Source organism: Notolepis coatsorum (assembly GCF_963971535.1).
Source record: "Notolepis coatsorum genome assembly, chromosome: 4".
NCBI lineage: Eukaryota > Metazoa > Chordata > Actinopteri > Aulopiformes > Paralepididae > Notolepis > Notolepis coatsorum.
The window spans coordinates 50,701,011-50,726,030 of NC_140168.1; the positions used below are offsets into that span (position 1 = coordinate 50,701,011).

Consider the following 25,020-nt stretch of genomic DNA (forward strand, 5'->3'; position numbering starts at 1 on the left):
GAGGGGGACAGAGAGAGAAAGAAAGATGACAAAATGGACAAGACAGGTGTATACTTGTGGAGTTTTGTTAAGAGATTGTTCTGCAAAGTCAGAGGGCTGAGTTCACTTCAAGTTCAAAGAAGATAACTTCATATTGACTGACTGGACAGACATGTGTGTGTGTTTCATTCACTCTCCTTTCTGAAAGCTCTTACTCTTTGTAACAGCATGTGTGCATGTTACTTTCTCTCTCGGTCGGAGTTATCACATGGCCTAGTTTACCTTGACTTTCGATAAGTAGACAATGGGCAAATCAAACTAGTGTCACTCACAGGGGAAGTGAACTTGCCAGTGCACTCATGATCCAACTATGTCAACTGTCAACGCTTCCCTCTATATTAAAAATACCTAACCTTTGAGCAGAGCTGTTGACTCACACAGGGATCATTCATTACCATCCTGACAAAGCAGAGACCCCCAAATGGAAAGGTAATCAACTGTCCCTTAGGGGGGAAATCCGTGCAAATGAAAACAACGAAGGTGATAATTATCCAATCATGAAGTGTATGTTTCCACTAAACAGCTTCATAATTAATCTAAAAGCTATGTGCATTGTCTGGTTGTTAATTTGTAGTGTACGTGACGTGAGAATGCGGGTGTTTAGTAATTACAAGGTCATGGTAACACCGGGCCCGCCGTCTCGCAGGTTGACTTTCGCTTAATTTGCACTATGTATAGAGAGAGAGCAAATCAAACATGTCTGTGCGTATCCTGGTTTTGGCTGCGGTATTCCCGTTGAGTGGGCTGAATTCCTGGAAGAGGGGAGGGAGGGGGGGGTGTCCGGGTGATTTACGCCACAACCCGGAGAGGTAATAGACTGGCCGGAGAGCCTCTCGTTCACGCTTGAAAGAGAGCCGAGGTTAAAGGGGCGGGGACGCCGGTGAGAGAGGATCAGAACCCATTTGGGATCCCTGAGAAACGCTGTCATTTGGTTTGAGAGGAGAGGGGCCATAATAACATGACTTCAAGTGTGTGCTTGTGGTGGTAGACACACACACGCGGGTAAGCGTGCGTATGCAAGCGTGCACGCAAATACACACAAACAGACAACACACACACAGGCATCTTTGTGGATTAAAGACCATTGCGTCAGGGCACTGCAAACTGTAACCCCCTCCTAATGTACAGTCCCCTCCCCATCATACTCTGTCAGGATCTATGGGTAACAGTACTGTATATTTGCATAGCGTATATGTCACAAATGTAACAGTACTAAATACCTGTATGTCATGTATGTCCCTATGCCATAAATGTCATGTATGTTGTGTGTGTATGTCATAAATGTCACTATGAATTGAAAATGGGGGACCCTGATGTAAACAAGACAAACGTCTTTCTCTGGTCTGCATCCCCTTAACAAGTGTGTATTGAGCCGTACTGTATTGTACCCATTCTGCAATCTGTTAAATAAAGTTCATTCATGATTGAAAACTTTATTTAACAGATTGCAGAATGGGTACAATACAGTACGGCTCAATACACACAATTGGATGCAGACCAGAGAAAGACGTTTGTCTTGTTTACATGATCAGGGTCCCCCATTTTCAATTCATCATATGAGCACACAAGTCCCCCAGAGCAGTTCATATTTAATAAAAACACCACAAACCACCAATCATCCAACTCACTTGTCATACTCCGCGTTGTCCCTCTCGCAGCGCGCGTCCTTGTGCTTGTGCCAGTCCTTGCCGTGCTTGCAGGTGGTGAGCAGCACCACGTCCTCGGCGTTATGGACGTGATACAGGGCGTTCCGTGTGTCCGAGCCGATGCCCGTCAGGTAGCGCTTCCCCTTGAACACCAGCATGTACTTCCTGAACGGCGGGATGGAGTTGTACTTGAGGTAGCCCCTCTCCCCGCCGGTCCGCGGGTGCTCCTTGGAGAACAGCGGGATGGACACGTCGAAGTGGGGCCTGAAGTTCTCCGTGCTGATGCTGGCCTTGGCCAACATGGCCTGGCCGATGTCGAAGCCCAGGTCTTCCGTGTAGTCCGGCCACGTCCCGCTGTACAGGTTGAAGATCAGGTGGTTCCGGCCGTCGTTCCACAGGGGCAGGTTCTGCACCTTGGTCTTCAGGCTGTGCGTGAATGAATGAATTAAAACGTTATTTAACAGATTGCAGAATGGGTACAATACACAATACGGCTCAATACACACAATTGTTAAGGGGACGCAGACCAGAGAAAGACTTTAGTCTTGTTTACATCAGGGTCCCCCATTTTCAATTCATAGTGACATTTATGACATACACAACATGGCATTTATGGCATAGGGACATACAGGTATTTAGTACTGTTACATTTGTGAGTGACATATACGATATTCAAATAGACAGTACTGTTACCTGTGCACGTACTGCGGGGACAGCTGGTCCCGGTCCAGCGTGTCCAGACTCAGGACGAACAGACACGCCTGGTCCGGGTCCGAGGTGTAGAACCGGGAGCCCTCGATGGCGGATAAAATATTCTGGTAACTTTCGGACACCTTCTCCCCCTTCTGCGGTGGGTACACGTAGACCCTGAAGCCGTTCTTCTTTTGACACGAAGACAAATCAAAGCACGAATCCATGCGGCACCGCTTGCCTTTGTAAACACCGGCGTTGACGTCCCGCTTGTGCCGCGGCGAGATGTGGAGGTTGTACTCCTCGGTGTCCGTGGTCTGGTGGTCCCGGGGCAGGAAGGGTTGTAACGGGTCCGAGAAGTGCGGCCACGGCTGCTCGGGACGGTATCCTCCATGGTGCCGACCCCTCCTCGCCGCCGCTGGGAGCTGGACCCCTCCGAGGTAGAAGATCAGGACGAGACACGCACCGGCGGAGAGCAGGATTAAATAGCGTTTTTTGGCCTGCATGTGTCCTACGAACGGGGGCACGTTTTCCTACGAATGGGAAATAATGCGAAGTGGCCCGAAGTAGTGCTCAGGCTCTCGGAGTCACCACCTCCTGCTGCTGCACCCCTCCATCCTCCTCCTCCGGCGGCGGCCGACGACGACACGGATCCCGAACTCGCCGCGGCGTCTCCCCCCTCCTCCTCCTCCGTCTGCCTCGTATGCCGTTCCAAAATCCAGCGATTGATCCACCAGAGCATGTGGGCGATTTGATGATGATGATGATGTGTTGTTGTTGATGTTGTCACTCTCTCCCTCTTCTATAGAGTTGGACCATGGCACAGTTAGTACCTACAGCGGCTCATGGAGCACCGAGATCAGTGCTGCCCCCCGGACCCCCTCTCTTCGCCGCTTCTCCCCCGCCTCATCCGGGCTGCTGTCTGCGGGGCGATTCACATGGAAAACTGTGTCCGACGACTGTCTGCAAACTCCCCCCCCTCTTGTAGAGAAGACAGCGGCAGGGGTCCCGGTGTCTCGCAGAGTGGAAGACGGTGTCCCGCGGTTCAGATCGATGTTCAGCGGTGAACACGTTGACCGGGTCGGTGCGGTGCCTGGTGGCCGCGCTCAGAGCCAGATGTCTCGGGGTGAACTGGACCTGCTCCCCGGTGGATCACTGCTCCTCCTCCACGGTTCCATGAAAGAAGAAGAACGGAGAGAGACGAAGCATCGTAGCGGCGCAGGAGCGGCTCAGCGGTACAACTGTAACCTCGCGAATCCCTGCATTTCTCTTCTTATTTATAATCTCCCTTCTTTAGACCCACACACTACTACACGCGCAAACATATAATAAGATCATCGGCGGAATGGACCCGGTTTCAACGAGCTCCAACACTATCCGCTGGTTACAATGTGACTTCTTCTCGATATACAGAGGAAAATGTTCAAAAAGGCAGGATTCCTTGATCCTAGTGTCCAATTACTGAATGCTCAGTTGTTCCGATTGTTAGTCTGTAACATTCCAATCCCGACACGACGGCAAACTGACGTGACGTCCCCGTCGGTGCGCACGGGCTCTTCTCATTGGCCCGTCGGTGGGACCGGAAGAGGCGGGACTAAGAAATGCACCCATTCACAACCAGAGCCCGCCCTCTGCATGAGGAGAGAGAGCAGTCGGTGCTAAAGAGAGTTGTGCAGGGAACTTGTTTGGAGCTATGCCAGAGTGTGCAACCCCCCCTGATAATAACTATTGACAGAGAAAGACTTTTGTTCACATATAGCTTCGTTACGCTGTGTGTCTGTATTCTATGTATGTGACTGTTTGTTTATTTTGTTTAGGCTAAGTATTATTATCACACCTACCTAGGCTAAAGTGTGTTCATGTTTTTGGTAGTTCAAAGAGCATAATAGACTGCATGGTCTGGAATAGACTGTTTAGACGGTATCTGGTTTGATATGAGTTCAGCTGTCACAGTAGACTGTTTAGAAGGGATCTGGTTCAGGGGTCTCTAACTCAATTTACCTGGGGGCCGCTGGAGGTAGAGTCTGGGTGAGGCTGGGCCGCATCAAATATTATATATATATGAAATTTGTTTAAATTTGTTTTGTTGCAAAATCAACTCTGCCTCTCTTTGTTAACTACAACAAGCAATGCTGTTTGTTATTTAAGATGAGGTCGGACTCGGCACTGACAGATTTGTGTTCATTGTGCTGCTTTTATAAAGCCTCAAATGACTGCTTACAATATTTCATGAAAGCAAAGTGTTTTGTTTGTCTAAGATTTAAAAAGGTTTCAACTTTACAGCACTGACAAAGTTGAACAAAGTGCTCTACAAGTCCCACAACATTATATAAAAAAAAATTAAATTAAAATTTATTTTTTTATTTTATTTTTTTAAACTTTGATGTAAAGTAGTGGGCCGCAAAATATCATCCAGCGGGCCGCAATTGTTGTGCCGCAAGTTTGAGACCCCTGAAGGGATCTGGTTTGATATTAGTTCTGCTGTCACACAGTAGACTGTTTAGAAGGGATCTGGTTTGATATTAGTTCAGCTGTCACAGTAGACTGTTTAGAAGGGATCTGGTTTGATATTAGTTCTGCTGTCAGCCACACAGGTTTCACTGCAGTGCAAAATCAATACCATTCACTTCCCACTGCTCAAACAAAATCATTGTCAACAAAGTTAGAGATGCCTAGAGGGGAGTTAAACCTAACAAAACCTAACATTGATTCACAGAACATGGTGACAGATGCATCATATTACTTACTAGTGTTTTGTAGTGTTTTGTTTTGCTTGAACTATGACCTCTGCCAGTGGGTCTTGGACTTCCTGATGGCCTCTACTTTTAAGGCGGCCCAAGAGCCCTTCCGCGTTTCTCTGATTGGCCGCGACGCCCCACGTGACAACGCCGCCGCGCGTCTGCCGCGGAGCGGAGCGGCAGAGCGGAAATAGGCTGCATTCTATTGCCATGCTCTGCGACCAACTCTAACCTTAACCAACTCCGAAACAATGCCTAAACTTAACCCTAACCTTAACCAACTCCGAAACAATGCCTAAACTTAACCCTAACCTTAACCAACTCCGAAACAATGCCTAAACTTAACCCTAACCTTAACCAACTCCGAAACAATGCCTAAACTTAACCCTAACCTTAACGAACTCCGAAACAATGCCTAAACTTAACCCTAACCTTAACCAACTCCGAAACAATGCCTAAACTTAACCGGCGAAAGAATGCACGTTAAAAAAGGGATTCGAACTTGTCACCAACGCACCGCAGGTTCCACAGCAAGGCGGTGAGCGAGTTGAGCTAACCGTCGATGTTGAAAGAGGGGGGGATTACGGCTGCATAATGCCGCGGCAGAGCTCCGCGGCAGACGCGCGGCGGCGTTGTCACGTGGGGCGTTGCGGCCAATCAGAGAAACGCGGAAGGGCTCTTGGGCTGCCTATAAAGAAGAGGCTTCCTGATGGGCAGACCCCAGGTGGTGAGAGCAGGCAACTGCACCTCCTCATCCATCACCCTCAACATAGGGGCCCCCCAGGGCTGTGTTCTGAGTCCCCTCCTCTACTCCCTGTACACACATGACTGTGTGGCTCAGCAGAACAACAACACAATCATCAAATTTGCTGATGACACAGTAGTGGTGGGACTGATCTCTGCAAACGACGAGAGGGCCTACCTGGAAGAGGTCATGGTCCTGGCGGGATGGTGCCAGGAGAACAGCCTCTCACTGAACGTCAGCAAAACAAAGGAGATGATTGTGGACTTTAGGAGGTCGGGGGTCAGGGACTACAGCCCCCTCAGCATCGACGGGGCACCGCTTGAGAGAGTGAACAGTTTTAAGTACCTCGTAGCCCACATATCCGAGGATTTGACATGGACCACACACATTGACAGTGTTGTGAAGAAGGCACGACAACGCCTCTACTTCCTCAGGCGCCTAAGGAAGTTCCAAGTCAGTCAGAAGATCCTTAAGAACTTCTACTCATGTACAATAGAGAGCATCCTGACTGGCAATATCACCTCCTGGTTTGGGAATAGCACTGCACAAGACCGAAGCAGACTACAGAGAGTGACACGTTCAGCCGAACGCACAATTGGAGGGGGGCTTCCCACCCTCCAGAACATTTACAACAAGCAGTGCAGGGGTAAGGCTAAGAGAATCATCAAGGACTCCAGCCACCCAAACAACTGCCTCTTTGAACTGCTGCGGTCAGGCAAGCGATACCGGAGTCTCATGGCAAGCACAGAAAGACTCAGAAGAAGCTTCTATCCCCAGGCCACCAGGCTGCTCAACGAACAATAACACTATGCAACAACCATCAAATGCACACAGCACACACATCCACACGCACACACTCACTTTAAACAAACAACACACTGCAGCACCCACTCTCCACACTTTAAAACACCTAAACACACTTTATATTTATTGGTAAAGGATTTGCACTACAACCCATGTAAATTGTACCTAAATTGTACCTCATCCCATTTCTGCTTTGCACTATATAGTATTGTATATTAGTACATTGCATAGTATATTGTATATTGTATGGTAACTCAGTTACTTCTATTCTGCATCGAACATTGTACATATGTATATACTGAACACTGTGACCTCTATTTTTACTTCTATTTTACATGCTATACTATTTTATTTCATACTTATCTATTTTTGCCTAGCACAGTCTCTGGAGCGTAACAGTAAGAAGCATTTTTTATAAAAGTATTCTGTACTTCTGTATGACAACTATTAAAGAAACTTGAACTTGAACTAAGTGCTTGCTTAAAAACAAAAACAACAACAAAAAAAGTAAGCCAATAAAAGTATTTAAGTTAATAAAAGTTTCTCAAGTTCCTCAACCGCTGACTAACCAAAGTGACACAGCAGCAGTGAGGGGCCGTTTGACAGAGAGATTAATAGCAGAGGGGTGGCCCTCGCTGAGTGTCACCATGCCTCATAAGCCCACATAATCCTCCCAGCTGCCATTTGGTGGCAAAACACTCGGGCTGGGTGAAGAGGCCATCCTCATTTTTTATCGGCCAATTAGCTTAGGAGAGGGGGACTAATTAGCGGGGCAGGCCGGGAGGCGGGCCAGGATCCTGCAGTTAGCTAGAGCTCGTCTTCAGAATATGCCGGTGGTGATGGAGAGGGCTGGATGCCGTTCCAGAGCCACTCCTCCTCTCAGAGTTTTCCCAGGAGAGTAACGTCTCTGGTGAATGTACTTTTTTTTTTTTTTTTTTTTCTTCTCTAGAACCATGTTGGTAATATTTGTTGAAATGCTCTATTCATCCCGACAGCTACCAACGAATCAAAGGCTGTAAGAAAACAAAATGCAGTCTATGTGACCGTCCCAGCCTAGGCCCTGTAATCGGCCACTCCATAATTAACCACTCCTATTTTTTGGCCTGCCAAGTGGTGTTCCCGGGGTCCCATCAGAAAACTAACACCACCAATTGTGTTGTATGGTGAAAAGTATGGTGTGCAAAACCGGATATATATACCGTATATATATTTGTAATCATTTTTGATAATAATAAAAAAAAATCAAGCTCAAAGCTGCCAGTACCTCTGGGAGTCAGAGGAATCTGGGAGAAAACTTTATTGTCTCGTCATAGTTACTCAGTAGATGGTAAATGGTGCATTTGTATAGCGCTTTTATCCAAGGCGCTTTACAATTTTGTTCCTCACATTCACCCATTCACTGACAGCAGAGGCAACCATGCAAGGTGCCAACCTGCTCATCGGGAGCAATTAGGGGTTAAGTGTCTTGCTCAAGGACACTTCGATACGCTTCCCGGGAGAAGCGGGAATTGAACCCGGAAACCTTCCAATTACCAAACGACAGCTCTACCTCCTGAGCCTCTGACCACCCCCCACTGAGCCACTCAGTGCAGGGCTTGAAAAGTGACGCCGAGCTTGCTATATTAAGTGCTGGACAGCTAAGCTCACTCTCGCTTGTTTCTCCAAAACTGCCTACCCCCACCTATAAGGAAAATGTTGAATTCCTGTTGCATATGGTTTCTGAATGTGCCCAGGTGTCTCTTCCCTGCATGAGGCCCTCAGGATCTCACCGTTGCTGTTTTACTTGTGGCCATTAAGTTTATAGTAGTGCTTTCAGAATATTCTCTCCATCACGGTGCAAAGGCCACTCTTACCACCCAAACCTCTCCTTTAAAGCTGTAGGCTTTCGTTTAGGGACTGTGCTATTTATTACACGCAACTCTGACATGTACGCACTCATTGTTACATTACATCCTTTTTCTTTTGTTAAAAGAAAATACTTCCAACACTTAAATGTTCTACATCGGTGCAACCGAGATAGATACATTTTTGTATCTGTTCTGTGTAATCTTTACCAAGAGGCGATTTAGGTTTATTTGCAATTATTTAGTTTGACATGTGTATTCGGTAGCCTCTGTGTGTGTGTGTGTGTGTGTGTGTGTGTGTGTGTGTGTGTGTGTGTGTGTGTGTGTGTGTGTGTGTGTGTGTGTGTGTGTGTGTGTGTGTGTGTGTGTGTGTGTGTGTGTGTGGGTGTGTGTGTGTGTGTGTGTGTGTGTGTGTGAATCGCGGATTTCACCATTGAAATCTATACAAATTGTATGTCATAATAACCAGCTACTGTTTCAGTCACTAAGTTGCGTTTTGAGAAATCATAACATGATTTGCAGGCGTGCTTGAGACCGTTTTTAATTTGAATCCTTTATGTAACCAGGGTAATCACATTGATATGTCCACCTTTTTTTCAAGGCAGCATACAGAAAATGTTCACATATAGAACAACATTAAAACAAACACAAATAAAAACAACATAGTGAGATAAAATTTAAAAAAATTCTATCGAGAACATTTCTAAAAAAAAAAGATTCAAGAACATTTCTAAAAAAAAATCAAGAAAATGTCTTCATATTTCTACAGACAATATTAATAACATGATCACTTCATGGCAAGAAGGTGTCTAATCTTTTCTTTAAAATGGTAAATTCCAATGAGGGACTCTAGCTTCAAATCCAAAGGCCACAAGAGACAACATAAAACATATGTGTACATGCCATATGTCCTTCATTCCACAATAGCATGCCGTGGACATATGTGCTCCAATGAGCACCCATTCTAGTTGATAAAAGGACCTGTGTTGGAGGCTGGTAATATGTATTTGAGGGGTCAGATCATGTTGGAGGCTGGTAATATGTATTTGAGGGGTCAGATCGTGTTGGAGGCTGGTAATAATATTTGAGGGTGGGATCATGTTGGAGGCTGGTAATATGTATTTGAGGGGTGGGATCATGTTAGAGGTTAGTAATATGTATTTGAGGGGTCAGATCGTGTTGGAGGCTGGTAATATGTATTTGAGGGGTGGGATCATGTTGGAGGCTGGTAATATGTATTTGAGGGGTCAGATCGTGTTGGAGGCTGGTAATATCTATTTGAGGGGTCAGATCGTGTTGGAGGCTGGTAATATGTATTTGAGGGGTCAGATTGTGTTGGAGGCTGGTAATAATATTTGAGGGGTCAGATCGTGTTGGAGGCTGGTAATATGTATTTGAGGGGTCAGATCGTGTTGGAGGCGGCCCCTTCATGGGGCTGAGTTAAGCATTCTGGGAAATAAAAGTGTTGTAGCAAAGAGTGGTATTGATTTAAGACTAGAGAGAGGTCTCCTCGCCTCAATACCGCTCTAACCGCAGACCTCAGCTCTGGATGAGGAGGCTTTACGCAGCTCCTGCCTCGGCTCTGGTTGTAATACATGCACTGTGATCTCCGCCGTAACAGTTATCGTGATAACTCCATGTCTGCAGATAGCATGCGTCGACTATAAATGAATAATCTATGAAGAAAAAAGGGTGCTAAACCGGGTAAGGCACAGGAGCTGGATTACCCAAAGGCTTGCTTCGGTTCCCAGAGGCACTGCACTGATAAGCTGTGTGTAAAGCACTTCCTCTCCCTGCGATGGTAGGCAGCCATGATAAAGGCCTTGCGAATTCAGGCCACGGTAAACAAATACCCAGGGCTGGAAGGTAATCCTCGGGTTCACAGAGTTCCATGCAGGGTAGAAGACAAAACAGTCCTTTCAGAGTCTTCAGGCCACCGCTGATCAGCCACTGATAAACTCCCCTCACGATGATGTAACAAGCCCGGGCTTCTAGAGCAGTCTGACTGGCAAAAAGGGCACATGTGTGTTTCTGTGTTTATATGTGTATGTTTGTGTGTGTGTGTGTGTGTGTGTGTGTGTGTGTGTGTGTGTGTGTGTGTGTGTGTGTGTGTGTGTGTGTGTGTGTGTGTGTGTGTGTGTGTGTGTGTGTGTGTGTGTGTGTGTGTGTGTGTGTGTGTGTGTGTGCAGTGCAGTACCCCCACCATACAGTACCTTTATAAGATACCAAAACCCTGACTCCAAGAATATGTGCTTACAGCATGTGTGTGTGTCTGTGACTGTTTGTCTCCCCGCCCCCCCCCCCCCCCCCCCCCACCCACCCACCCAACCCCTTCCAATGTACAGTTTCTTCCCCTTCGGATATATATATTTTTCTTATGATCTTTTTTTTCTTCTTACACAGTACTGTATATTTGTATGTCTTGTATGTCATAAATGTCCTGATGAATTGAAAATGGAGGACCCTGATGTAAACAAGACGAAAGTATTTTTCTGGTCTGCATCCTCGTAGCAGTTGTTTGTATTGAGCCGTACTGTATTGTACCCATTCTGCAATCTGTTAATAAAGTTTTCAATCAATCAATCAATGTGTGTGTGATACAACACTCATCACGGTGTCCTTTATGAGAAGGTTTGTTGGCCTTCTCCAACGGAGAGAAGCAACAAACACTGATATTTTTTCATTTTAAGGCCCTTACTGATAAGCTACCTCCTTATATCATCATTATTGGAATGAAATGTTTGAACCTATTGAAGGATGTCTATGTTTTTCAATGTGTATATAATGTATATATATCGGTGGGTGACAGCATCTACTCAGACGGATCTATAGATCTCTCTGAGTAACCGGCAGTCAGTGTGTTAGAGACTAATAGACAGAGCCCAGTGCTCCGAGGTCGTTCGGCAGCTTGTAACAACAACAATCGAGATAAGCACGGAGAGCAGGCAGGGTTTTGGTCAGAGAGAGAGCTATGGGGAGAGTTTGACATCGCCGTTGCTATAGTGATTTGGGTCAAAGGACCAGTTGTCAAAAACAGCGTGTCACATAGTAACGAGAAGAGGGGGCGGGCCTGTCGTTGTTATGGGGAGAATGTTATGAGATGTGAGTTTCTTCCGGGTAGGGTTAGATCTAGACACGAAGCTGACGCGAGCAGACGTGGATCAGAGACTTTCATCATTCCCCACCCTCGCTGGGTGGGGGAAGGGAATATGACACACCAAACGCACATAGCACACACATCCACACGCACACACTCACTTTAAACAAACACACTGTAGCACCCACTCCACACACTTTATAGCACACACCCACTTTAAACAAACACACTGTAGCACCCACTCCCCACACTTTATATTTATGGATGAAGGATTGCACTACAACTCGTACACCTTACTGTAAATTGTACCTAAAATTGTACCTCATCCCATTTCTGCTTTGCACTAGATAGTACTGTACATTAGTACACTGCATAGTATTGTGTATTGTATATTATATGGTAACTCAGAACATTGTACATATGTCTATACCGAACACTGTGACCTCATTTTCTTCTTCTAAATTCATGCTATATTATGTTATTATGTTATTTGATACTATCTTGTCTAGCACAGTCTCTGGAGCGTAACAGTAAGAAGCATTTTGTATGAAAGTATTCTGTACTTCTGTATGACAACTATTAAAGAACTTGAACTTGAACTTGAACATTAGCTTCGGTTAACAGGAAAATGGTGGTTGGCTACGACAAGGCCCAGAACCATCGGACTAATGAGAGGAGAGACGGTGGAGATGAATGAATTAGGACTTTTCAGGGACATTACAGAACTGTTTTACATCTGATTACGAGGCTTTGTTTATGGAATAAACAACGTTTTTCCAAGAAAGGTATCCCGTTGCCAGTGTTGAATTCTTATGATTACGGATTGTATATAAGGGGGATGACATTGATGTACAGCCAGTATGAGAAGGTCGACTTCGGAGAGAGAGATAAACACAACGCAGAGACTACGCGAACACAGATGAAGAGGTGATACTGGCTGATTATGGTCGAAATTTAACACTATGGAACCCGTTCTAGTGACTGTCCTTAAGGTCCCTTGAGTTTGCTCAGAACAGGGTAAATCTAAACATTTCTATAATGCCCCTAGCTCCCCTCTGTTGCAGAGTTTAAGACCTTGATCTCCAACCTTTGTAAATCAAGTTGTACGTGTTTTAATTGATTTATTATCCTTTCTTTTGTCTACCCTTGTCTTGTTGTCTTATTGTTATGGTTTTATATGCTGTGTCCTTTTATATGCTTTATTTATGCTTATTTCTGCATGTACACTCAATGTGACTGTAAATGAGGGAAACCTTAGTTGCCTTTTGAGTTTAAATAAAGGTTTGAAATTAAATTAAGTGTGTGTGTGTGTGTGTGTGTGTGTGTGTGTGTGTGTGTGTGTGTGTGTGTGTGTGTGTGTGTGTGTGTGTGTGTGTGTGTGTGTGTGTGTGTGTGCTATGACAATAAAGAGCCTGCAAAGCCGACAGAGTTGTCATTGTAAAGACTTCTCATAAAAGCAGAATGGAGGGGCGCCCTCGTGGCGCATACCATAGTGCCTCGCGCACCTACGCGGCCGACCCGGGTTCGATCCCAGCTCCCGTCGTTATTTGTTGCATGTCTCCCCCACCTCTCCTCCCGTTCGCCCTCTCCTCTGTCGGTCCTGACTCCTGCGTGACCAATAAAGCTGTAAAAATGCTAAAAAATAAAATAAATAAAAGCAGAATGGAGTTGTACTGATGTGGAGTGTGTAATCTCTCCACGCTTTCACTGGGAGCGCACTCCCCTATACCGAAAATACTGCCGTCTTGTGATTAGCTAGATTTTTAATCAAATAAAAGACAAACTTTTTCAAATATTCACAGCCCAAATCTTCTGCGGTGCCACCTGTATTAATAATCCACAGTTGATTCTCCCAAACTTTCACAGGGGAAAAGTTGAGAGAGGAGGAAACGCAAACACAAACTTCATCTTCAAAACATCTACTACTTCATGTAATAATGAAATGCTGCCGGTTGTTCCAAATCCTTGAGGACCCTCTCAACCCAGTGCAATAAATATACACACTGACGTTTCTCATGGTTGACAACAGTACAATAACAAAGTAGGTTTCATTTGTAGAGCAACGTGACTAATGTAGCCGTGGTCAGTGAGTGGGCGGAGGCCGTGCGGTCTTGGAAGTTGGACTCAGCCTCGCCGATAGCTCCAGGCTAACGGATGTTAAATGGTGGAGCCTTGGCTATCATTTCAAAGTGCTGCTCACGCAGTATGTGGGATGCAGAGTGAATGATCGACCCCCCCATTCTTTATTTATTTAATGTGACCTTTTCGACTCAGGAGTGGAGATGGCTTTAGGCAAAGGGAGCAGGTTATACATGTTGGGGGTGGTGGGTCGGGTGGTGGTGGGGGGGTTTGATGCCATAACTTCCGAAATTGTAACCCTGGAATTCTCCAGGGACATGCCAACGGTCAGACAGCGTTAAACTGAAGCGTTTCAGGTTAGATGCGGTGATATTTTGTCCTCATTAAAATATACATTTCTCATTTATATTCCACCGCAGTCTGGGGATGGGGGGGGGGGTTGTCTGGTACAAGGCCACTGAAGCCAGGGAGATAGAAAGCAGGTCTTGTACTTTCTCTCCTTTTGTATTCACCCAGTAACTCTAAAACACATACTCATATACTTTAGGCTATATCTTACTTTGTCACTTTCCGATTAAAGGCAGACGTACATACAGGCTGAGTATGTGGCGTACGTCTACAGCACAGGCGCGGCTGAATGTGCCAATCACTTAAAATGTCGGTGCACAACAGGGAGCATGAGTATCAGTAAATCATTCAATATCACTGAAAGGGGGCTGGGCTGATATCATTGATTCAGAAAGTGCTGATTCTGCTGCGGGGGGCCCATTGGCTACAGTGTGTTAGGATTTCACATGTATTCTAGAGACCGTCTAATTCCCCCGGGGATTGCCACTGCACACTAATCCACTTAATTTACAATTATCCTTGCAAGCTGTACTCATATAGAATGATAGATGGACCCCAGTAATCCCACTGATAGCAGCGACCGGCAGGAAAACACATCCTGTCTCTTCATAGACATGGAGCTGAGCCACACTCTAATGCACGAGTGTGCATGCGTGTAGGCGGCGTGCACACACAGACACACGTACACGTAGACACTCACACACTTGTACAAACACACACACACACACACACTACACTACACACAGACGCTCACTCACTCACACACCCACAGACACACACAGAGACACACAACAGACACACACGGATACACACACACACACACACACACACACACACACACACACACACACACACACACACACACACACACACACACACACACACACACACACACACACACACACACACACACAAAGATACACTCACTCACTCTTACACACACACATATATACACACACAGACACACACACACACACACACACACACACACACACACACACACACACACACACAATAGGACCGACACACAAACAAAGGAAGCCGCTAAAATACACACACACGGAGACACATACACACTCACTCAATCACATGCACACCCACACACATGAATACTCACAACAGGACTAGTCACACAAACATTGGCCACACACACAGTAACACACACACACACACACACACACACACACACACACACACACACACACACACACACACACACACACACACACACACACACACACACACACACACACACACACACACACACACACACACACACACACACACACACACACACACACACACAATCTGGTACATTATGTATAGCTCCCTGGTCCTCTCTCTTTGAGGAAACAGTGGTAAGGGCAGCCATTGTGGGGTGAATGTTAATGCATTAACCTCACTGCCAAAGATCTGAGCCATGCTCTCCTCGACTCTCCCCTTTGAACTCCTCAAGCCCTACAGGCCATAGTTACTGTGCCTCTGCTCTAGCAATGTGCGATTCGAGAACGAATCGTTCAAATGAACAAATCCTCTAAGTGAACGAGTCGATTCGATTCGCAAACGTAAGCGAATCAAACTGAAACGAATTACTTGTTCGGCAACAACACATCGTTCTTTTGCTGAGAGAGGGAGGGGTGTGTGAGAGGACGAGCCGTTCATTTGAGTCAGGCACTAGTAGCAATTATTTGGAGTGAATCGGGTAGGCGGAGTCTGTTGAGTCCCTTCACTTCATTCGCTAGCGGCGAATTGAAACTGAATTGGGCAGAGAGATTTTGATTAGCTACTAGCGCACAGGAAATCCATTTAAAAGGTGAATCAAACACATCGATTCTGATGCAATGTCGGTCGGACAGTCCAAGAGAATAGAATAGTTTATTTATTTTTACGTTTGAACGCACATGCGTACATCTAATTTGCTGATGACACAGTAGTGGTGGGCCTGATCTCTGCCAACGACGAAAGGGCCTACCTGGAAGAGGTAGAGAACCTGTCACAGTGGTGTCAGGAGAACTGCCTCTCCCTGAACGTCAGCAAAACAAAAGAGATGATTGTGGACTTCAGGAGGTCGGGGGTCAAGGACTACAGCCCCCTCAGCATCGACGGGGCACCGGTTGAGAGAGTGAACAGTTTCAAGTACCTCGGAGCCCACATATCCGAGGACTTGACATGGACCACACACATTGACAGTGTTGTGAAGAAGGCACGACAACGCCTCTACTTCCTCAGGCGCCTAAGAAAGTTCCAAGTCAGTCAGAAGATCCTTAGGAACTTCTACTCATGTACAATAGAGAGCATCCTGACCGGCAACATCACCTCCTGGTTTGGGAATAGCACTGCACAAGACCGTAGCAGACTACAAAGAGTGACACGTTCAGCCGAACGCACAATTGGAGGGGGGCTTCCCACCCTCCAGAACATTTACAACAAGCGGTGCAAGGGGAAGGCTAAGAGAATTATTAAGGACTCGAGCCACCCGAACAACTGCCTCTTTGAACTGCTGCGGTCAGGCAAGCGATACCGGAGTCTTAAGGCGAGCACAGAAAGACTCAGAAGAAGCTTCTATCCCCAGGCCATCAGGCTGCTAAACGAACAATAATCGCTAAACGAACAATAATCATTATGCAACAACCATCAAATGCACACAGCACACACACCCACACGCACACACTCACTCAAACAAACAACACACTGCAGCACCCACTCTCCACACTTTAGATCACACAAACACACTTACACTTTATATTTATTGATAAAGGATTTGCACTACAACTCGTACACCTACTGTGAATTGTACCTAAATTGCACCTCGTCCCATTTCTCCATTTCTGCCTTGCACTATATAGTATTGTATATTAGTACACTGCACAGTATTGTATATTGTATGGTAACTACGTCTATTCTGCATCGAACATTGTACATATGTCTAAACTGAACACTGTGACCTCTCTTTTTTACTTCTAATTTTACTATGTTTTTATTTCATACTTATCCTGTCTTGCACAGTCTCTGGAGCGCAACAGTAAGAAGCATTTTGTACAAAAGTATTCTGTACTTCTGTATGACAACTATTAAAGAAACTTGAAACTTGAAACTTGAACTACTATATGACGTGCTGCGTGAACAGAGACAGGTGATGCTCCTGCAGCTATCCATCCAAATGTCAGCTCACGCCAAGAAAAGAAAAGTTGATACCGAATGCCACATTTTCAACAAGGCATCATGGAATGCTAAATATTCATTTACATAAGTGAAAGGTAACGCGGTGTGCTTAGTTTGTGGTACACCAGTCGCCGTATTCAAAGATTACAATTTGAATCACCACTACATGACCAAACATGAGGAGAAATACAAGAAATTGTCTGATGAAGAGTGTGCAAGGGAGTCGGATGCTTTGCTAGCTAAACTGCAAAACCAACAAGGACTTTTTACAAAACTTTGCGCAAGCAGCTGTCAAGACAAGTGATGTCATATCCCACAAAATCGCCAGAAAAAGTAAAAAAAATTCTGACAGAGAGTTTATTAAAAGATATGCAATTGATTAACTTCATACAAAAAGCAATACATGCTTTTTACTTGTTAAGTGAGAGAAATCCAGGTGAAAATAGTTGATCATCAGTGATAGAGAGAAAAATAGTCAAAGTTGACCGCTCTGTTCTTCAGCTGAAGCTCCAGATTTCCTGCGATGTCCTCAACCCTCCTCGTTATCGTGCGTCGGGAGGGGGGCACGTTCTCAAACGCACTTTTTTTCTCCAGGCATATTAGTGCTGCAGAGTCCAACAAACACTCTTTAACATACTGCAAAACACCTTTTCAGTGTTTGTGAAGATTAACAAGTAAAAAAAATGTATGGAACACTGAGGGCTAGATCCACAAAGAATGGATTGCACGGTGCTAATTGCACCCTTACTTACAATTCATTATGAATTGAAAATGGGGGACCCTGATGTAAATAAGATGAAAGTCTTTCTCTGGTCTGCATCCCCTTAACAAGTTTCAAGTTTCTTTAATAGTTGTCATACAGAAGTACAGAATACTTTTATACAAAATGCTTCTTACTGTTACGCTCCAGAGACTGTGCAAGCATGTAAATTAGAAGTAAAAAAAAAATGAGGTCACAGTGTTCAGTATAGACATATGTACAATGTTCGATGCAGAATAGACGTAACTGAGTTACCATATAATATACAATACTGTGCAGTGTACTAATATACAATACTATATAGTGCAAGGCAGAAATGGGATGAGGTGCAATTTAGGTACAATTTACAGTAGGTGTACGAGTTGTAGTGCAAATCCTTTATCAATAAATATAAAGTGTGTTTGTGTGATCTAAAGTGTGGAGAGTGGGTGCTGCAGTGTGTTGTTTGTTTAAGTGAGTGTGTGCGTGTGGGTGTGTGTGCTGTGTGCATTTGATGGTTGTTGCATAGTGTTTATTGTTCGTTTAGCAGCCTGTGAACAATTGTGTGTATTGAGCCGTACTGTATTGTACTCATTCTGCAATCTGTTAATAAAATAAAATGTTCAATCAATCACGCACAGGTGATTGATTGAATGAAAATTGGATTGGACAACGGAGGGTGGGTGCCGCTAGCCTTTTCACGGCGGCGCTCGCGAAGACGCGTGTCCAGTTCTCTGGCTAAATCAATTAGCTCGTCCAGGGAGTTCGGTCTTTCTTTGGATGCCAACTCATCTTTTAGAACGTCGCTGAGGCCTTGACGGAATGCCCCTCTTAACGGAATGTCATTCCACCCGGAACCCGCTGCTAGGTTACGGAATTCAATGGAATATTCGCTCACGCTGCGGTTTCCCTGGCGGATGGCGAACAAGCCAGCAGAACTATCCAAGCCCCCGGGAGGGTGGTCGAAAACCTTTTGCATGTCGGCTATGTATGCGGAGAACGAATTGCAGAGGGAGGACCGACGGAATGGAGAGCTTCAGATGGAATAGCTACCGATCAAAAAATCATCAACAACCAATTTAAGGAGTTCTATGAGACCCTTTACACCTCTGAGAAGAGGGAGGATATACAGATGGCGCAGTTTCTCGATGATCTTGATTTGCAGACCTTAAGTGACCAGGATAGGTCTGATCTTGACCGCAATATCTCTGTGGCTGAAATTGATCGAGCTATCAGGAAGATGAAGGGTGGCAAAGCCCCAGGGCCGGACGGCTTCCCAATAGAATTTTTTAAAACATTCTCTCTCAAACTAATTCCTATTTTAAAAGATGTATATGCAGAGGCACTGGAACGGGAGTCACTCCCACCCACAATGACTCAGGCCACAATTTCAGTCCTTCTTAAAAAAGGAAAAGACCCTCTGAAGTGTGAATCATATCGGCCAATCAGTTTGCTTTGCTGCGATTATAAGATTTTAACCAAAGTTTTAGCCAGTAGACTGGAGTCAGTTATCCATACAGTGGTACACCCGGATCAAACAGGCTTTATTCTGGAGCGTCAGCTCTTTGGTAACATACGTAGGCTGTTCAATATCATATACTCTCCTGAAGCCCCGCCCACAGCAGAGGTTCTGTTATCTCTCGATGCTCAGAAAGCATTTGATCGCATTGAATATGAATATCTTTTCACAACTCTAGAGAGGTTTGGGTTTGGGCCCATTTTCCGGGCTTGGATTAGGGTCTTGTATGTTTCACCACAGGCCTCGGTCTGAACCAATAAGACTATTTCCAAATACTTTCAGATAGGGAGGGGCACTAGACAGGGTTGCGGATTGAGTCCCTTATTGTTCGATCTCGCCATTGAACCACTGGCGGTCGCTCTGAGGAGTGATGCGGGCCTCGCAGGTATCTCTAGGGGCGGCCAAACACATATACTATCACTTTATGCAGATGACCTGATCCTGTACCTGTCCGATCCCCATGTTTCCATCCCGAAGGCACTGGATATTATCTCAAACTTCTCCGATACAAAATTAACGTCTCTAAGAGCTTGTTGTTTCCGATTAATGATTTAGCTCGAAAGATGTCGTTCGGGGCATACCCACTGAAGATAATATCTGAGTCTTTCACATACCTGGGAGTGACTGTGACACGCAAGTATAGGGACTTATTTAAGCTAAACCTTAAACCAGCCCTGGATAAGGCTAAACAAGATCTTGCTCGCTGGTCAACACTTCCCCTATCACTAGCCGGCAGGATTAACTCAATCAAGATGACAATTATGCCCAGGTTCCTATTTTTGTTTCAAACAGTGCCCGTCTTTATCCCCAAATCCTTTTTCAAAGAATTAGACACATTTATTACAACTTTTATCTGGAATAAGACCACCCCGCGTATTAGAAGGGCATTCCTGGAAAGACCGAAAGAGGATGGAGGATTAGCACTCCCACATTTTTTACAATTCTATTGGGCGGCAAACATCCATAAATTGACATATTGGATGGCTGCATCACATGGGGGAGGTGGAATGGTGTGGGTTGACATGGAACAACACTCCGCCCACCCGGTATCGCTATCCTCACTAGTGTGTGCTCCACTGCCACTCAGTAAAAAGCGCCTCACAAATAACCCCATGGTGATTGGCTCACTCCGTATATGGGCACAGTTTAGGACTCACTTTAAATATAAACAAGCCTCACCCTATCTCCCAATTGCATCTAATGCACTTTTTACGCCCTCACTCATGGATGCAGCATTCAAAACATGGGCCGGAAAGGGGCTAAAGAAGGTGAAGGACCTGTTTAAAGAAGGGCTTTTTATGTCCTTTGAACAGTTGGTAGGCGGGTATGACATCCCCCGCTCACATTTATTTAGATATTTACAGGTGCGGGGTTTTGTAAAGAAATATTTTGCTTCTTTTCCTGTACTTCAACCAGACAGGTGGCTGGATAAGTGGCTGGAGGGAGACCCAAAACAAAAGAGGATAGTGAGTTCACTATACAGTGATATCCAAGAGATGGCATCCCCATCACTGGACCGTATCAGGGAGTCATGGGGTAAGGATATGGGACTTGAAATCCCTGAAGATTCTTGGCAATTGGCAATTAAAAGAATACATTCATCATCTGTCTGCATCAGACATGGATTACTCCAATTCAAGGTATTTCATAGACTACACCTCTCTAAGAGCAGACTTGCCGAGATCTACCCGGATGTGGATCCGACCTGCCCCAGGTGCCATCAGGCTCCAGCCACTCTCTGCCATATGTTCTGGTCATGCCCATCACTATCCCGATTCTGGCTTTCTGTTTTTGAAACATTTTCATTCATGTGTGACAGGGAGATCAGCCCCAACCACTTGGTTGCAGTTTTGCTCAAACAGATGCTGTGGCCTTCTCCTCTTTGTTGGCTAGACGCCTTATTTTGCTTAATTGGAAGTCAGCCATTCCTCCATCACATCGACGCTGGGTCGAAGATGTGATGGCACACCTAAAACTTGAAAGACTTAAATACTCCACCAGGGGCTCTACCCAGAAATTCTTCCAAGTTTGGCAGCCATTTCTGGATTATTTCAATCTAAAATTCCCGGCTGAGGATGCTTAGGCATAGGATAGGCAATTTCTATATGGCAAGTGACAACCTCTATAGGAACAATGCAATTTTCTTTGATTATTATTATTATTTTTATTTTTTTATTTAATTTTTGTCTACTTTATTTTTCATTTATTTTAGGTATTGTGCGGTTATATGTAGTCATGTATTGTATGTATGTTTGTACGTATTATGTATAAAATGTTGTTGAACCTTTAAAAAACCAATAAAAACAATTTAAATAATAATGAAGTGGAGAGCTGTTGCCCATGCTAACGCAGGACCCTTGAGCAGACCCGACAGGTAAGCGATTTTAGATGTATCACTTTTGAAGGTGTGCGGCTGTTGTCCGAATACTAGTGAACATTGAAAAATAAAGGCACGACATTTAGAGACGTCCCCGTCGTAGCGTTCTGGTGCGGGGACATGGGGCTCCCTGTACGGGGGCGCGACAGGTGGGGTTGGCTGGGCAGAGATGTATGCATCAAAACGGTTACATTGTTTGTCTCGCTCGGCAGAGCTGAGCGTGAGAGCGCGAAGTTGGGCAGTGGTACTAGTGAGCGTGTGTGTTGGTTTACCAGAGTGGCGTGTCCGTTGATGGTCTGGAACTCTCTCCATTCTCCGGAATCCTGTGATGCTGGACTCGTCATTTGGTCGCAGTGTTCTGTTAGGGCAGCAGTGGCGGAGCCCAATAGCAGAACACAGGAGGAGAGAGAATGGAACGTTTTAGGTTGGTTTTAATGTAGGCACCAAGCAGACAGGTATGCAAGTACAGGAATGTGCAAATAGGCGCGAGCAGGTGCACTCCTCGTGCAGCACAGGAGCGTCCAGGTGGGTGGTGTCTCGGGAGACGGCGTAGCTCGGGAGCGGTGGTCCTGGGCACAGGGAGAACAAAGATTAGGACAAGGCAGGCAACAAGGAAGGAGTAGCAAGGCTAGTGTGCGTCGTCGTACCTAGGTTGTTAGGATAACACTGCGACGAGGGATGACAGGATCCGTGGGTTGATGTAGGGGCTGTTGATGAGGGAATCCCTCACAGCCGCGCTGATTGATGTCCCTCTGGCAGCGTGGGAATGCTGGGGTTGGATGCTGCCCATATAAGGGTGTGGAAGGAGGAGGGGTGAGGAAGGCTCTCGCCGTGATTATGACACACTCAGGTGTATTATTGATACTCTCATTGATACTATGTTTGTTTCTGACTAAATCTTTAGACATTTTCTAAACATTTTGAATTTGATGCAAATTTGCAATGCATGAGGGTCATCCTTTTGTGTTAAATGGCTGCATAAAGCAAGCATTTGTTGACTCTCATGTTGATAAGAGTATTAAAACTTGAAAAATATCCGTTTAAGGTAGATTTAGAACAGATAAAAAATATGAGATTAATTTGCGATTAATCGCGAGTTAACTATGGACAATCATGCGATTAATCAGATTAAATATTTTAATCGATTGACAGCCTTAATATATATACATATATATATATATATATATATATATATATATATATATATATATATATATATATATAGTATATATAGTATATTATATATATATACTATATAAAGTAGGTCTATGACTATCTCCATTAATGATGTCATCAGAAATTGTCGATTTATCACAACCTGCAAAGCCTCTTTTGCCGCGAGCGAACATCAACGCTAACATTTGCGACCAAACATTAGAGCTGTCTGTCAGCCACCAAACGTTACAGCTATAGTTGGTGTCAATTAAAGATAGCCTTTGATTAACAGTGCCCAGAGTTAGCTGCAACATGTGGTAGCTAATGTTAGCGTAAATGCTTGCTAACAGTAAAATAGGATGTGTTAGACGGTCATATTTCAATCTAATTCTTTCTCTCTCTTTATTTATTTAATTCATAAATTTGTACTTACTCTATCTCTCTTGCTATTGCATTCATTCTTCATTCATCCTCCCTCCCTTCCTCTCTCCTCATTGGTTTCACCTTTTTCGAATGCCCTTCATTTCTACCAACAAATCTTTCACTCCTCTCAAAAAATCACTCTCACTAACTAGATTTATCCCTCTCTCACTCTCTCTCTCTCTCTCTCTCTCCCTCACTCTCTCTCTCTTTCCTCTCTCTCTGTCTCTCTCTCTCTCTCTCTCTCTCTCTCTCTCTCTCTCTCTCTCTCTCTCTCTCTCTCTCTGTGTATCTCGCTCTGTGTGTCTTTCTCTCTCTCTTTCCTCTCTCTCTGTCTATCTCTGTCTCTTTCTCTGTGTATCTCTCTCTGTGTGTCTCTCTCTCTTTCCTCTCTCTCTTTCTCTCTCTGTCTCTCTCTCCCATTCCCTCCCTCTTTTCATGTTTGCTTCACCAGTTTTAATTGCCCCTCATTCCAGTTTCAAGCATTAAGAAAGCAAAGTATTAAGAAAAATCGCCAATCTTCAAAAATCGTATTAGGCCAACAGTCTTTGAAGATGTCGGCTGTTGATGGGGACAATAGCCAAACAGACATTTCTCAATCTCCCCACTCTGACACAGAATAAATCGCAAATCCTCAACAAAGGAAAAATTAGAAAAGTGTGTCTCCCTCTGTCTGTCTGTCTGTCTGTCTGTCTGTCTGTCTGTCTGTCTGTCTGTCTGTCTGTCTGTCTGTCTGTCTGTCTGTCTGTCTGTCTGTCTGTCTGTCTGTCTGTCTGTCTGTCTGTCTGTCTGTCTGTCTGTCTGTCTGTCTGTCTGTCTGTCTGTCTGTCTGTCTGTCTGTCTGTATCTCTCTGGGTCCCCCTCCATGCTACTTGTCATCTGTTGGCTGCTTCTCTCTCACATGCCTCGCCAGCAGTGGTGGAAAGTAACAACGTATTTAAAATCAAGTACCATACTTAAGTAACATTCTGAGGTACTTGTACTTTAGGCAGTGCTTTACTAGTAAATAGAATTGGTCAGCAGCCGCCACTGGTGTGTCGTGCTTAGAGAAGCGGGTGGCATCGGTCCTTTGTCCTGACATGGTAGAGCGATATCCCGCCCCGGTAGCCGACGCCAAGGGGCGAGTCGGCCCGGCAGGTGGCTGAGTGGGCTGTTGAAGCTTATACCGCCGCAGTACAGAATTTAGCAGCAACCCAATTGGCTGTTTTTCTGTCGAAAATGGTGTCGGGTGATGGGGTCTTAGGACTAGCCGACGTCAAAACCATCGTGCAAGGTTTTGAGGTTATTCAGTTTAAAAAAAATGTTACTTTCGCTTTTTCCCCCTTTCTTTTCCCGTTTTTCTCCCATCCCAATGTTAGTCGTTATACCAATTCCCAATCCCCTACCTGGTTGTTGCGTGCTCTGCCCCCTACCGTCGGTCTGGGAGGGCGGAGACTATCACATGCTTCCTCCGACACATGTGTAGCCAATCCCCACTTCTTTTCACCTGGCAGCGCGGACTCTCACTGGGGGAGTGTAACGTGTGGAGGACACTACCTCCCCCAGGATCCGACCTCGCTGTGCAGGCGCCCCGACCGATCTGTAGGAGTCGCTGTTTTACAACGACCAGGACCCACCC

General features: G+C 45.2%; 1 protein-coding gene across 1 annotated transcript in view; it reads right to left on the bottom strand.

Moving 5' to 3' along the window:
• The window catches only part of LOC311226337 (exostosin-1b), a 202,593-nt gene extending 199,419 nt beyond the window's left edge, over nt 1–3,174 (bottom strand). Inside the window, exons 1-2 of the mRNA XM_084311759.1 lie at nt 2,379–3,174; nt 1,668–2,111 (exon numbers count right to left, since the gene is read on the bottom strand). Of these exons, the coding sequence (XP_084167885.1) occupies nt 1,668–2,111; nt 2,379–2,881 (947 nt within the window). The 5' untranslated portion in view covers nt 2,882–3,174. The remainder of the gene's footprint in view (nt 1–1,667; nt 2,112–2,378) is intronic.
• Nucleotides 3,175–25,020: the final 21,846 nt, after the last annotated feature.